This window comes from Tamandua tetradactyla, chromosome 1 (assembly GCF_023851605.1).
Source record: "Tamandua tetradactyla isolate mTamTet1 chromosome 1, mTamTet1.pri, whole genome shotgun sequence".
In the NCBI taxonomy this organism is placed as follows: Eukaryota; Metazoa; Chordata; class Mammalia; order Pilosa; family Myrmecophagidae; genus Tamandua; species Tamandua tetradactyla.
In genome coordinates this window covers 54,874,244-54,889,295 of record NC_135327.1, presented here as the reverse complement: position 1 = coordinate 54,889,295, position 15,052 = coordinate 54,874,244, and the positions used below count along the sequence as shown (strand labels likewise).

The window sequence follows — 15,052 nt, the reverse complement described above, 5'->3', positions numbered from 1 at the left end:
ACAAGTATGTTTGCTAGGCTACAATACATTAATTTGATTTCCCTTAATTTACTATGTTTAATACATTTTTAGGAGTATTATTTCCTTTACAGTTTTGGTGAAAACTTTTCTAAACTCTATCTTTTAAAAGATATGAATGGAGAGTACAGAGGTAGAGGATTTGGTCGAGGAAGATTTCAAAGCTGGAAAAGAGGAAGAGGTGGTAGGAGCTTCTCAGGAAAGTGGAAAGAAAGGGAACACAGACCTGACTTAAATAAAACCACAGGAAAACGTACTTCTGGTAGGTGACATCAAAGATTGTTCAATTTTTTTTTTCTTGAAGGAAGCCATTCATGCCTATTGTATTAGGTAGTTTAACTTGGATTTCAGTCTGTCTTTTATTGGATGTACTCCTTAACTAGTATTTGGATGTTAATATTAAAAATTCTTACTGAAATTGCCAACTTAAATATTTAATAATGTCACAGCTAATTTCAATATTGAAGAGAAGAGCATATTGGAAAAAATCATTTTTTTTCTGTTTCTACTAACCTAATATTAGATTTTTTTCCAGAACAAAACCCGCAGTTTTTGTTACTACAATCAACATTGGATCAGCTGGCACCATATAAAGGCTGGAAGCTTTATTTTTCTGAAGGTAGAGTTGAAGGTGTAAAACGTATCATGAATTATATGTTCTTAATTTGTCTTTGGATGTTACATCTCATATGATTATAATTCATCAAGCTTACTAATATATACCCTCTTCTAATAATTTACCCAACAGTTGAATCATGTTTAGACTTCAAGAGCTTTGTATTTTGATTTTGTATCAGCCAGAAAAACACAAGCCATACCAAATATTTCCAAAAGGGTATTTAATATAGGTAATTGGATATACAGTTGGAAGATTGAAAGAATGAAGGAGAACATTGAGGTAACCTTACAGATAGTAGTAATTATAGGACATAACCACCATCCCTATGGTTGAAGGAACAAAAGAAGTTCTGTGGTTACCAGAACCTAGGAATTCAAGGGGCCACAATATAGCTATTGCTTTACCCTCTGAGGTGCACCCCACATATCTGCTCAGATCCCTGAAGGCAAAGAACCTGGCTTTGAGGGGACATGGCATGGCTGGTGCTTGCAGCTGGTGGCTGAAACCATAGCTGTCCTCTAGTTGGAGAATTGCTAAAAATAATTGGAAGCAACAATAAATTGCTTTCTTCCTTCCTGCCATCTTCCAGTCTCTCTAAAGTGCCTCTCACTGGTTGAACGTGAAAGGAGTCTGGGAAAAATACTGTGCAGAGCTCAGTCAGAGCACTACAGAGCAGAAAGCAGTACTGTGGGTTTGGAGCTGAGAGACAATAACCAGCTCAGGTTTGCATGGAAACATAGCTTGTCAGGGAATCTTTTATAATCAAGAATGCCAGCCAACACTGTATATCTGTCTGTATAGGTATGGGGCACTGTCTTCGTTTCTGTGTTCTCATAGTGTCCATATGTTTTCTATGCCTCTTATGAGATACAAGTTTGTTTTTTTTTAAAGCATTTTTATTGTAAAATATGACATATATACAAAGCAAAGAAAGAAAAGAGCAATAATTTTTTTTACCACATAGTTCTTTATTCATCGTCATGATCATTTCTTAGAACATTTGCATCAATTCAGAAAAAGAAATAAAAAGACAACAGAGAAAGAGATAAAATGGTAATAAAGAAAAAACTATATGTACCATATCCCTTACCCCTCGCTTTCATTTACCACTATTTCAAACTGAATTTATTTTAACATTTGTTCCCCCTATTATTTATTTTTATTCCATATGTTCTACTCTTCTGTTGATATAGTAGCTAAAAGGAGCATCAGACATAAGGGTTTCACATTCACAGAGTCTCATTGTGAAAGCTATATCATTGTTCAATTATCATCAAGAAACATGGCTACTGGAACACAGCACTACATTTTCAGGCAATTCCCTCCAGCCTCTCCACTACATCTTGAACAACAAGGTGATATCTACTTAATGTGTAAGAATAACCTCCAGGATAAACTCTCGACTCTGTTTGGAATCTGTCAGCCATTGACACTTTATTTTGTCTTATTTCACTGTTCTGCCTTTTGGTCTAGAAGGTTTTCTCAATCTCTTGTGAAAATCCCAGCTGATTCTAGGATTTCTGGCCCACGTTGTCATGAAGGTCCACACCCCTGGAAGTCATGCCCCATGTAGACAGGGAGGGCAGATGAGTTTACTTGTCATGTTGGCTGAGAGAGAGAGGCCACATCTGAGCAACAAAAGAGGTTCTCTTGGGGGTGACTCTTTGGCCTAATTTTAAGTAGGCTTAGCCTATCCTTTGTGGAGTTAAGTTTCTTATGAACAAACCCCAAGATTAGGGGCTCAGCCTGTTGCTTTGGTTGTCCCCACTGCTTGTGAGAATATCAAGAATTCTCTACTTGGGGAAGTTCAATTTTCCCCCTTTCTCACCATTTCCCCAAGGGGACTTTGCAAGTACTTCTTTTTAAAAAATTTTTTTATTTTATTTTTTTAAATATCAAAAAACACCAACCAAACAAAAACATCCCCATTTTGATCATTCTGTTCTACATATATATTCAGTAATTCACAATATCATCACATAGTTGCATTTTCATCATCATGATCATTTCTTGGAACATTTGCATCTATTCAGAAAAAGAAATAAAACAAAAACAGAAAAAAAAATTATATGTACCATACCCCTTACCTTTCATTGATCACTAGCATTTCAAACTAAATTTATTTTAACATTTGTTCCCCCTATTATTTATTTTTATTCCATATGTTCTACTTGTCTGTTGACTAGGCAGATAGAAGGAGCATCAGACACAAGGCTTACACAGTCACATTGTGAACGCTTTATCATTATACTATCATCTTCAAGAAACATGGCTGGAACAAAGCTCTACATTTTCAAGCAGTTCCCTCCAGCCTCTCCATTACATCTTGAATAACAAGGTGATATCTACTTAATGTGTAAGAATAACCTCCAGGATAAACTCTCAACTCTGTTTGGAATCTGTCAGCCATTGACACTTTATTTTGTCTCATTTCACTCTTCCCCCTTTTGGTCTAGAAGGTTTTCTCCATCCCTTGGTGCTGAGTCCCAGCTGATTCTAGGATTTCTGGCCCATGTTGCCAGGAAGGTCCACACCCCTGGGAGACATGTCCTACATAGATAGGGGGAGGACAGTGAGTTTACTTGTCGTATTGGCTGAGAGAGGCCACCTCTGAGCAACAAGAGAGGTTCTCTTGGGGGTGACTCTTAGGCCCGATTTTAAGTAGGCTTAGCCTGTCCTTTGTGGGATTAAGTTTCATATGAACAACCCCCAAGACTAGGGGCTCAGCCTGTTGCTTTGGTTGTCCCCACTGTTTGTGAGAATATCAAGAATTCTCCACTTAGAGTAGTTGAATTTTCCCCTTCTCACTGTTCCCCCAAGGGACTTTGCGGATACTTTTTTATTCACTGTTCAAATCACTCGGATTTATCTGGGCATCACTCTGGACAAACCTTCAAAATCTTATGCCCTATTCAAGGTTCCATGTACTTAAGTTCAGTTAAGCTGTCCACATAGATACAAGGTTTTTTACATGTGTCTTTTTTCACTAGACTGTGGTACCTGAAAGCAAAGACTCTGGCCTATACCAGGGACTCAGTATTTATTTTGCAAATGAATAAAGTATTTTGCAAATGTTTTCTGTATTGAGAACCTGTTTCTATTAAATAAATTGTCCTTCACAGATGATCTTGCTTTTGTTTGCTTTAAGTTACATTAGCAACCCACATTCCTAATAGTGCCCTAGTAGTTAGCTGAGTCATAATAAGTGATCTTTGGATTGGTTCTAAAGATGGAATTCAGTAGGTGCTTTAGGTTCGACTACTCTATTTCCAAACTGTTTCATTGTGCTATTTCTCTGTGGGAGACCTATTCCAAGATGTAATAGCTAGTGTCCTGTTGATGCCTTGGATTGTACATTTGCACAGCTTCAGGATTGTAAACTTGGAAGTAAATAAATCCCCATTGTAAAAACCAACTCATTTCTGGTATATTGTGTTTTGTCAGTTTTAACAAAGTAAAACACTAACTTTCTGCAATTCAGAATATGCAGACCTAAAGTTGTTTCAGCATCTTAACTATACATTCTGTCCCAGTTTTTGTCTAAATGTAGTTGGAATAAAAGCAACTGGAAAAAATCCTCTACCATGTATATAGTGCTTCTTTAGTCTCATGAAATATATGCATGTACATGTGTGATTGCTAGTACTAATGCTGTATTTGTTGGATTAGTTTACAGTGATAGCTCTCCCTTTATTGAGAAGATTCAAGCATTTGAAAAATTTTTTACAAGATGTATTGATTTATATGATAAGGTAAGATTCCTGCACAGCAAAGCTGTTTGTTCACCTTTATGTGTTGTCTTATTGAATAATGTGTTTGAGGTACCAGTGATTGTGAACACAGACCCTGGGGCCAGGCTGCTTTGTTTCAGCTCCCAGCTCTGTCACTTTTCTGCAATGGGGACTTTGGTGAATTACTTCTCTCTGCCTCAGTTTCCTCTTCTGTTTGTTGGAGATAATATTATTAATACCTCCTAGAGAAGAGGTGTAAGTAAGTTATTATGTCTAAAATATTAGAACTGAGCTTGGCACAGTGCCAGAAGGCATCTGCTACTCAACTTATCTTTTGAGTGAGTATTTGAATAGTGAGGATACACTTGTGTGACCCACTTGAATGAATGATCTAATAATGTAAGATTACGAATCCTGTCCTTTAGTGAAATGCCAGATGAAAATAATTAATGATTGGGTAAGTTTTTTGTATTAAGGGAATGGGAAAGAACCCATGAATACTTAATGTAGTACTTATTATCATATATGCTTTTTCACAGTATGTATGAACTGACAGTCATGATAATTGACTTAAAAAATAATGTTTTCACACCTGAATATTTTATAGGATGAAATAGAAAGAAAGGGAAGTATTTTGGTGGATTTTAAAGAACTTACAGAAGATGATGAAATAGCTGACTTGATACCAAACATAGCAAATGAATTAAGGGATTCACCTGAGAAAACCTTGGCTTGCATGGGTTTGGCAGTACATCAGGTAAATGTTTACTTCATGCGGACTTTTGTTAAAATTTTAAAGGAATATTTCACAGTGGTGGTACCTTCTTCAAAAAGTAGCTTTTAGCAACAGACAGTGGCTAGATCTGAGGTTGCAATCCTGTCCTAAAATACTTCTATAAACAGCAGCTCACCTAAAGATAACATTTACTTAGAACTTATTTTAATTGGTTTAATCTCATTAAATATTGTTGAAAAAATTGAACCTTTCTTTCAAGGAGCTGTTTACAGCTTAGGAAAGATAAGGCATCATGGTGTATCAGTAATGAACTTGGAGCACAAAGACCAAGGCTTAGATCTTGGTTGTTTGGCATGGGGCAAGTCACTTAGTCTCCATGAGTGTCCTCATATATAAAATGAAAATGATAAATGTACTGTGCCTGCCTTAGTTTTTCTCAGAGTCACTTGAGAGAATATAAGTGAAAACATTTTTTTAGGCTGGCAAGTAATTAAATGCTTCAAGGTAAAAAGTAGTAAATCTCAGAAGAGGTACAGGTAAAGTGGTGGGTGCATTCAGAGATTAAAGACAAAACCCTCATTGTTGGGAAGGAATGAGGAGGGGGGGAGTGCAAAAGTAGTCTTTCAGGGATGTTGGGTTTTATGGTGGGTCTTGAAAGGCGAGCTATGATTTGGACACAGAGCAGGGGAGGTACAAGCACTAGAGACAGTTCATCACAAAAATGTGTTCGCTGGGAGTAACTGTAGCCTGGAAGCCGTCGTTGTTGTCATCAGACTAATTTTGATTCTTAGTTCCTTAAATTCAACACACCACCTTCTTTTGTTTCTGTTTCTAAATTATCTCTTAAATCTACCTCCTTTCTTTCCTTACTGCTTCTACCTTAGGCTAGGCTTTATTATCTTTCCTAAACTGTTGCCATGCTTGATAAAACATGGTCTGTGCTTGGAAATTGGTTACTCTTTTCTACCGAATAAAATTCACATCTTTGTTGAAACTCTCCCATGATCTGGTTCAGTTCATCTGCCCACTGCTCTCCTTCATTCATTGTAATCCAGCTAATTTGAGCCCCCTCCAATATTCTCTAAATACCTTTTAGGGGTCCTGTCCATTCACCATAGAATGTCCCTCTCCTCAGATATGCAGATTCTTTGGGCCTAACTCACTTGTCTCATGAAACCTTTTCTCATTGCCCCTTTTCAAACTTCCCATGGTATTTTTTTCTGTTAATATTTATGGTCCTTATAACAGTTATAGCTGTATATATGTACATCTCATTTTCCCTCCCAGTATCTCAGCCTACTGCTTTATATACAAGTAGATGTTAAATGTTTATTTAATGTTGAATGTCAAGAGAGCAGGGGTATTATGGAGGTTATTTTTATTTTCTCTCTGGCTTAATCTATGAGTACGAAGAAGTAGGAAAATAATTTTTTTTTCCAGAAACTATTTAGACGTACTGGCTTTGGGGTTACTCTAAGGACTTTTAATGTTAGATCTGGTTGGAATAAAAGGTAGCAGACAAGAATGCTAGAGTTTTTCCAGGCCAGGGATGGTAAAATCCCAGATAAAACATAATCCACTATAAAATAAGTACTCATAATTAAATATCTAATTTTTAAAGGGCTATTAGGGTTTTATTTATATTCACTTCTGTCTGAACTGTTTATGTTCTTAAAATTCATATTCTCTGTAAAAGAGTTCTGCTTAAAGAGCATGTTTTATTTTCCAACTTTTGTGTAAATGTTTTTCCTATGTAGGTGTTAACTACAGACCTGGAAAGGCATGCAGCTGAATTACAAGCCCAAGAAGGATTATCTAGTGATGGGGAAACAATGGTAAATGTGCCGCATATTCACACAAGGTAAAGGATTGGCTGGTATTGAAGTATTACTTCAAATAGGGCATTGAAGATTATTTAGTGATGAAAACTCCACTTTATAAAGTCAAGGAAATCAGTAAGAAAGGTATGAGTTCATTGATCATTATACCCACTGAATAATGAATAAACCACTGAAAATTCTGCAAAAAGATCATGACAGGAATAAAGATTTTCTGCCCAGTTAAGTTGATTTCTTAACCTGAGGGTTTATGTAAATGTTGATTTTGGGTATATACTTATCAAGACCCTGCTGTGTAAATGTATTAATCCACATAATAGCTAACTAATTTATTGGATTTTGTTTAAATTATTGAGTTTGTACTAGACCAAAGGAACAAATGAAATTATAGAAGTAAAGATTTGAGGATTCCATAGTTGCTCCTAAAAGGAACTTGTGAAAGTACAGACCACTCCAACTTTCTATTCATTTGTAAGTTCATAATGCATAAATATGTTCCTATTTTTGTTTTTGTTTTTAGGGTCTACAACTATGAGCCCTTGACACAGCTCAAGAATGTCCGAGCAAATTACTATGGAAAATATGTTGCTCTAAGAGGGACAGTGGTTCGGGTCAGTAATATAAAGCCTCTTTGTACCAAGATGGCTTTTCTTTGTGCTACATGTGGAGAGGTTCAGAGTTTTTCTCTTCCAGATGGAAAATATAATCTTCCCACAAAGGTAACATCATGTTTTTTGGCTATTTCTTTATCTTAATAAAGACGGCAGATCAATTTATAGAAATTTCCTAATGTTTCTGAACACGGCTTATTTATTCTTTACTTTCTGTTTTAAATTATAAAGTACGTCAGGGTACAGGAAATGCAGCAATAAAACATTCATCCACCCATCACCTAGAATTTACATTTTGCCATCTATGTTCCAGGTGTTTTTAAAAGCTATAAAGCGTTACAGATATGCCTTATCTGTAGATCCCCAGAGATGACCATTATCCTATTATTGCTTTCATGATTCCATCCATGTGTCTGTATCTTATCTTCATGGGTACACACATCCAGCTTTTTTTTCTTGTATGTTTTCCACTGTTTTGGAAGTGATAGATTTTATTCCTTTTTGCTTTTTAAGCTAAAGATTTTAAAACTATAAAGTTCTTAGGGTAATGTTACTAACATCTATGTAACTACCATTTTAGATTGGCTAGTATTAATATTTTGTAATCTTTTTTTTTTTTTTTTTTTTACATGGGCAGGCACTGGGAATCGAACCCGAGTCCTCTGGCATGGCAGGCGAGCATTATGCCTGCTGAACCACCATGGCCCACCCAATATTTTGTGATTTTAACTTGATTTTTTTAACAAAAATTATAAAGTAATATAATTAAAGTTGAAGTCTCTCCGTTCCTTCTCCATTTTCATTCCTCTCCTTCTATCCCCAGAGACAGCCATTATTCTAAATTGGCATATATTCTACATTTTTATACTTGACTATTATGTAGAGTTTGTTTTGTTGTATTTATTTACATAAATAGTATACTGAATGTAACATTCTGTAACTTTTTTTCACTTGGCTGTTTTGGAATTCTACCTATGTTGATGCATATCTACTTCTTTCATCTTCACTGTTGTATAATATTCCATTAAATGAATAGCCACACCATTTATTCACTTTCCTTGTGGTGGACATTTTTTTACTGTTACAAATGATGCTGCAGGGAACATTCTTGTACATGTCTCCTTAGTAGAAGAATTTCTCATATTTAGGGTATTTTTATTTTAAACTGTATTCGATGTTGGCAGTTACTCTCTAGAGCAGTGGTCTCAACTCACATCCCTACCGTAGTGTTTAGCAGTTACTGTTTCCTCATGTCTGCATTGACACTGTGTTAGCCTGTTTAGTTTTTGCCAGTCTGATGGGTATAAAATGGTATTTTGTTTTTTAATGTGAATTTCTGTTAAGATTGATCATCTTTTCATATCTTTACTGCTTATTCAGTTTCATTCTTTACTGAATTTTCTATTTACAGTTTCTATTCATTTTTCTATTAGTTTATTAGCAGGAGTTCCTTATGTGTTCCAGATACTAATCATTATTGATTATATACATTAAAGATATTTTCTTCCAGTCTTTGACTTCTCTCTTTACTTTGTGGCATTTTTTTATAGTTTTACCTCTTGACCTGGTAAAATTCCATCGGTCTTTTTTTATGTAACTTTTATATTTTATGTCCTGAATAAGAAGGCCTTCCTCACTTGAGCATTGTTTTGTTTTTTATATTTAGGTCTTTAATCCATCTGAAATTTAATTTTATGAATGGTATAAGGCTAGGGATCTAATTTTATTCTTTTAGGTGAAAAGATAGTTGTCCCGTCACCACAACAGCCCTCTGTTCCCACTGGTGTGTAATACTTCCTCTATAGTACACTGTGCTCTTGGAGGCGTATGAGTCTGTTTCCTTTCACTGGTCCTGTACCAGTTCTACACTGTCTTATTACGTTAGACGTATTAAAACTTTTGATAATGTAGGGAGGCTTGTTTTACCTGTTATTCTTTTCTAGATTTGCTTTTACTATCCTTGGTCTTTAATACATTTAATCTTGATTACATCTTATTCATATAAAGGGTTGAATGCTTAGAGAAGTAAATAATTCCTTGAAGAATTTGATGATGGAAATAAACAAAGCTTATATTTGAGATTCCTAGGGCTTCTTTCTTTTGTAGGAAGAGTAGAGTATGTTGGAATTGGTTATTGGTTGAAATAATGTTGCTGACAAATAGATATCTATTAATTGTCTCGGCTTAGGGTACAGGGCACTGCCTTTAGCCCAGAGGACAGAATTTAAAACCTGATTCTGTCTGTAAATAGTGTTTGTAAAGGTATTTCATGCCCTCTGATATAGTAGGTAGTAAAGCTGTGAAAAGGTCCTGTATGTCCCAACCACAGTGAATTGAACTGTCCAGAAGATGGTTGTTCCAGTCCCTATTGCTGCATAATAATTCATCCCAAAACTTCATGGCTCAAAGTAACAACATTTTGTGATCTCTTATGGTTTCTGTTGGTCAGAGTTTGGAAGAACTGAAGGGTGGTTCTGCTCCAGGGCTCTTGTGCAGTTGTAATCAGATGGCTACTGGAGCTGGACCAAGGGGCTGGAATAGCTGGGAGTTGGCTGGCCATCTCTCTCTCCTCCATGTGTTCTCTTTGTGTGGGCTGTTCTTAGCTTCTCAAATACAGTATGGCAGCTGAGGGCATTCAGTCTGCTCACATGGTCGCTGGCAGCTTCAAGAAACAGTAGTCCAGCTGGCAAGGCAGAAATAGCATTGACTCTTATGAGCAAGACTTGAAAGTCATGCGACATCACTTTTGTCACCAGCCTTCCCAGATTCTAGGACAGGGAATTAGACCCATCTTTTGAAGGAGTAGCAGCAAGGTCTAGAAAGGCTTGTGAGGAGATATTGTTACAACCATATTTGGAAAATGCTGTCTGCTACAATCTTTGTCTGTGACTCTCTGAATCCATCCTGAGGTCCAAGCTAGTGACTTAATGAAAACTGGAACACAACTTGCTTATATAATGAGGACTGCCTGTATGGTACAATAAATATTATGTTAAACAGTGCAACAAGAAGCTAGATGGGAGAATTGGGGACTGAGTGGATCCAGGACAGGCTTCTGAAAAGGGGAGAATTGGACCTAGATGTGTTGTGGGCTTGGTGAGAGGGGGGCACTTAAGGGTTAGGAGATTACATGGTCACAAAGGAAGGAATAAGTGCTTGGTGAGTGAGGAGTCTTGCACACCCATAGCAGTATGCAGAGAAGAACAAGGTAGAGAAAGTCTTGTAAAGCTTGTGAAATACGGTCATTGCAAAAGGAAACAGAAAGCCATTGTAACTGTTAGTGCATTTTGCAATAATGCCATCCTGGGGCCACTTTTTAAAAACACTATTAAATGAAGCATTTTAACTTGAGTTTTCCTAAGTCATGATTCCAGTTTAACAAAATCTGAATTTAAATCAATCTTGTTGCAGTGTCCTGTGCCTGCATGTCGAGGAAAGTCATTTACTGCTCTCCGTAGCTCTCCTCTCACAGTTACAATGGACTGGCAGTCGATCAAGTAAGCAATAAGACTGTTACATAAAAGGCAAGTTGTAGGTCTCTATTGTACTGCCAAGTAAATCTATTATTTTACTGTATTGTGCTGTGACTTTTATCTGTAAGCAGTGATGAAATGTGTATTAGAAAGCTTATTTGATGAAGGGTTTATGCATTGAAATAATTCTTTATTTACAATTCTCAGTCAGATTCCAGAAGTGATTTGCTATGGAAGTATTATGTTCTGCTGCTCCTGAGAAGTAGGTCATTTTTTATCTCAGTTATATGATTCATTGAACTAGATATAGGCCATGAACAAAGTTGTATAATTCACTCCATAAAGAACTGTGGTGGAAATCACTACAGTTTATTTTTTTTTTAATTAATTAAAAAATTTTTTTAAAAAATATAACAACAAATTCAAACCTTCTTAACCTTTGATCATTCCGTTCTATATATATAATCAGTCATTCACAATATCATAATATAGTTGCACATTCATCATTGTGATCATTTCTTGGAATGTTTGTATCTATTCAGAAAAAGAAAGAAAAAGAAAAAAGAAGAGCATTCATACATACTCATTACCCCTCCCTTTCTTTGATCACTAGCATTTCAAACTAAACTTAACATTTGTTCCCCCTATTATTTATTTTTATTCCATATGTTTTACTCTATTGATAAGGTAGATAAAAGGAGCATCAGACACAAGGTTTTCACAATCACACAGTCACATTGTGCCGAAAGCTATATCATTGTACAATCATCTTCAAGAAACATGGCTACTGGGACACAGCTCTATATTTTCAGGCAGTTCCCTGCAGCCTCTCCATTACATCTTGAATAACAAGATGATATCTACTTAATGCATAAGAATAACCTCCAGGACAACCTCTCAACTCTGTTTGGAATCTGTCAGCCATTGACACTTTATTTTGTCTCATTTCACTCTTCCCCCTTTTGGTCGAGAAGGTTTTCTCAATCCCTTGATGCTGAGTCTTAGCTCATTCTAGGGTTTTTCTCAATCCCTTGATGCTGAGCCTCAGCTTATTCTAGGATTTCTGTCCCATGTTGCCAGGAAAGTCCACACCCCTAGGAGTCATGTCCCACATAGACAGGGGGAGAGTGGTGAGTTTGCTTGTTGTGTTGGTTGGAGAGAGAGGCCATATCTGAGCAATAAAAGGCACTACTGTTTTGAAGTTGTAAAATAAGGCCTTTATTTTATTTCATGTTCTTGCAATTCATGAGCATATTTCATTTCGTGTTCTCGCTATTCATAAGACATTTTTCTATAGGTGTTATAAAAAAGAAAAGGATATTTTTTGAAGTCCAGACTGTGTGTGTGTGTGTGTGTGTAATATTGGGTAGTTCTGAGGTGAGAGTGGAATCCAGGACTTTAGACTGATACAGGAGATAGTCCTAAAAGATAAGAAGCTAGGCAAAAAGTGAGCTGGCTTGCCACCTACTTCACCCCCTTATGCCTATTAAAGTTGAGACCAACACTTGTAATAATCACTGTGTGCTATAGTAAAGTCTTTACAAACATCCCATCTGATCCACACAAAATCCCTCACAGAGTTGTAGCATTGTCACCATTTGCTAACAGAGGAAATGTTTAAGACTTCACTGTGATTGTGTGGCCTGTTAAGTGCTAGAGCCTGGTTTCCAGCCTGTGTCTGTTGGGCTAATTACCACTCAAGAGGGTGATGAGGGCCCTAGAGGTACTATAAGATTCATAATAATCTACATGTGTTGAAGATCTGGGGTGATTTAATATGTTTGAAAATGTCTCTTCACTTTCAGGTAAAAATGTTAGATGACAAAATATGCTTAATATTTTCATTGTATTTGAATGCTCTTCTAATATTAGGTAGTCAAGCTTAGGCTGGACTTTGGAGAAAGGGAAACTATTTAAATCCTTTCCATGAAACTTGAAAAATGTCTTTCTCAAATTCATTTTATATGAGTTAGTTATAGTGAAATGTTGTCAGTATATTATTAGCTTTCATGATTGTTTTATTCTATGAATAAGACAACTTTTGCAGTAGAAGAAAGGACTCCTTGCCATATATAGTAAATTTGCTATCCCTTTTTCTGAATTGGGTGGCCATATGAAATTAAATTAGGGTTTCTCAACCAATTCTTGAATCATTTGATGCATCAAGGTGACTGCCTTACAATATAGTGAAAAGCCTTACAGTTACAGCATTCCTACTTCTAGGAGTTTATCTGATGAAAACAATCATGATAGGTGTGGGAAAAGCTTGCTGAAAGTTTGTTTTCCCATTGTTAGGAACAAAAAAGTTGAAAATGGACTAGATGTCTGTAAATGGGTTATTGATATTATAGAATATTTTAAAAGGACAATAAAAATGTTTACAGTGTATTTAGCAAAAAAGCAGATTACAGAATGTTAATTTTTATGTGATTCTGATTTTATTTTTTAAAAGAATAATAAATACTGGCAAAAATACAAAAACATGTTGAGAATATACTCTCTGGGAGATGATAGTAGAATCATTATTTGTTTCCTTCTCTTTGTGTTTTTTAATTTTTCTACAAGAGATGCAGAAGTAAATATTTCTTTTAATAAGAAACATCTAAAAATCTAATTTTTTTAGAAAGTAGATCTTAACATGTTTTCATTCTGTGACTCTTGCCAGTTTTTTGAATGGCCATTGAGGGTGACAATGGTGGGTAACTATGGTGCTGGTTTGAAGTTTTAATTAAAGTAATACATATATTAAAAAAAATAGTAATGCATATAAATGTTGGAAATTGTTACCAGACAAAGATGGTAGATTCTTTGCCCGATACTCTCAATGACCAGTTCCTGAGAATTTCAGGTATTTCCCTCTGTCTACTTTAATATACCAGAAAGTAAAAAAGGAGTATCTAAATAATGATTCAGTAATCATAGTTACCCCTTAAATCCTAACTTCTCAGTTAAAAAAACATTCAATCAGTATAGAAGGCCACAATCCCCACAACTTCCTGTTGCCTTATCCTTAATTTTAGGTAACCTCCTCACGGCTCTATCTTCACTTTACTGTATACTTTCTACATAAGCTGAGGGCATTAGACACTTTGTACTTGCTTTCAATTCTCCCCTTGCACCTCTAGACTTTTACTTTTCTCAGTTGAGATATTACCTTCATTTTTTTTATATATATATTTTAAATATTTTTATTTTATTTTTTTAAATACAAAAAAAGCCAAATAAATGCATGCATTCCTATTTTGATCATTCCGTTCTACATATATAATCAGTAATTCAAAATATCATTACATAGTTGCATATTCATCATCATGATAATTTCTTGGAGCATTTGCATCTATTCAGAAAAAGAAGTAAAACGAAAACAGAAAAAAAAATTATACATACCATACTCCTTACCTCCATTTCATTGATCACTAGCATTTCAAACTAAATTTATTTTAACATTTATTCCCCCTATTATTTTTATTCCATATATTCTACTCGTCTGTTGACAAGGTAGATAAAAGGAGCAATAGACACAAGGTTTTCACAATCACACAGTCACACTGTGAAAGCTATATCTCTATACAATCATCATCAAGAAACATGGCTGCTGGAACACAGCTCTACATTTTCAGGCTGTTTCCTCCAGCCTCTCCATTACATCTTTTTTTTTTTTTAATTTATTTATTAGTTAAAAAAAATTAAGAACATACAAACAAAAGCATTAACATGTAATTCTGTTATATATTCAGTAATTCTCAATATCATCACGTAGTTGCATTTCATCATTTCTTAGAACATTTGCATTAATTCAGAAAAAGAAATAAAAAGACAATAGAAAAGAAATAAAACAAACACAGGAAAGAAAAAAAAAAGATTATACCTACCATACTCCTTACCCCTTGCTTTCATTAATCACTAGCATTTCAAACTAAATTTATTTTAGCATTTGTTACCCCTATTATTTATTTTTATTCCACATATTCTACTTGTTTGTTGACAAGGTAGATAAAAGGAGCATCAGGCACAAGGTTTTCACAA

General features: G+C 35.4%; 1 protein-coding gene across 6 annotated transcripts in view; it reads left to right on the top strand.

The window, feature by feature from the left end:
- The window catches only part of MCM8 (minichromosome maintenance 8 homologous recombination repair factor), a 38,307-nt gene that overhangs the window by 2,094 nt on the left and 21,161 nt on the right, over positions 1 to 15,052 (top strand). For 4 of the 6 annotated variants that reach the window (XM_077116060.1, XM_077116022.1, XM_077116040.1 and 1 more), the window contains exons 2-8: positions 131 to 280; positions 542 to 637; positions 4,307 to 4,389; positions 4,976 to 5,125; positions 6,862 to 6,965; positions 7,463 to 7,661; positions 10,965 to 11,050. In XM_077116060.1, coding sequence (XP_076972175.1) covers positions 133 to 280; positions 542 to 637; positions 4,307 to 4,389; positions 4,976 to 5,125; positions 6,862 to 6,965; positions 7,463 to 7,661; positions 10,965 to 11,050 — 866 coding nt within the window. In that variant the 5' untranslated portion in view covers positions 131 to 132. The remainder of the gene's footprint in view (positions 1 to 130; positions 281 to 541; positions 638 to 4,306; positions 4,390 to 4,975; positions 5,126 to 6,861; positions 6,966 to 7,462; positions 7,662 to 10,964; positions 11,051 to 15,052) is intronic. The other 2 variants (XM_077116050.1, XM_077116033.1) reach the window with 1 other exon arrangement.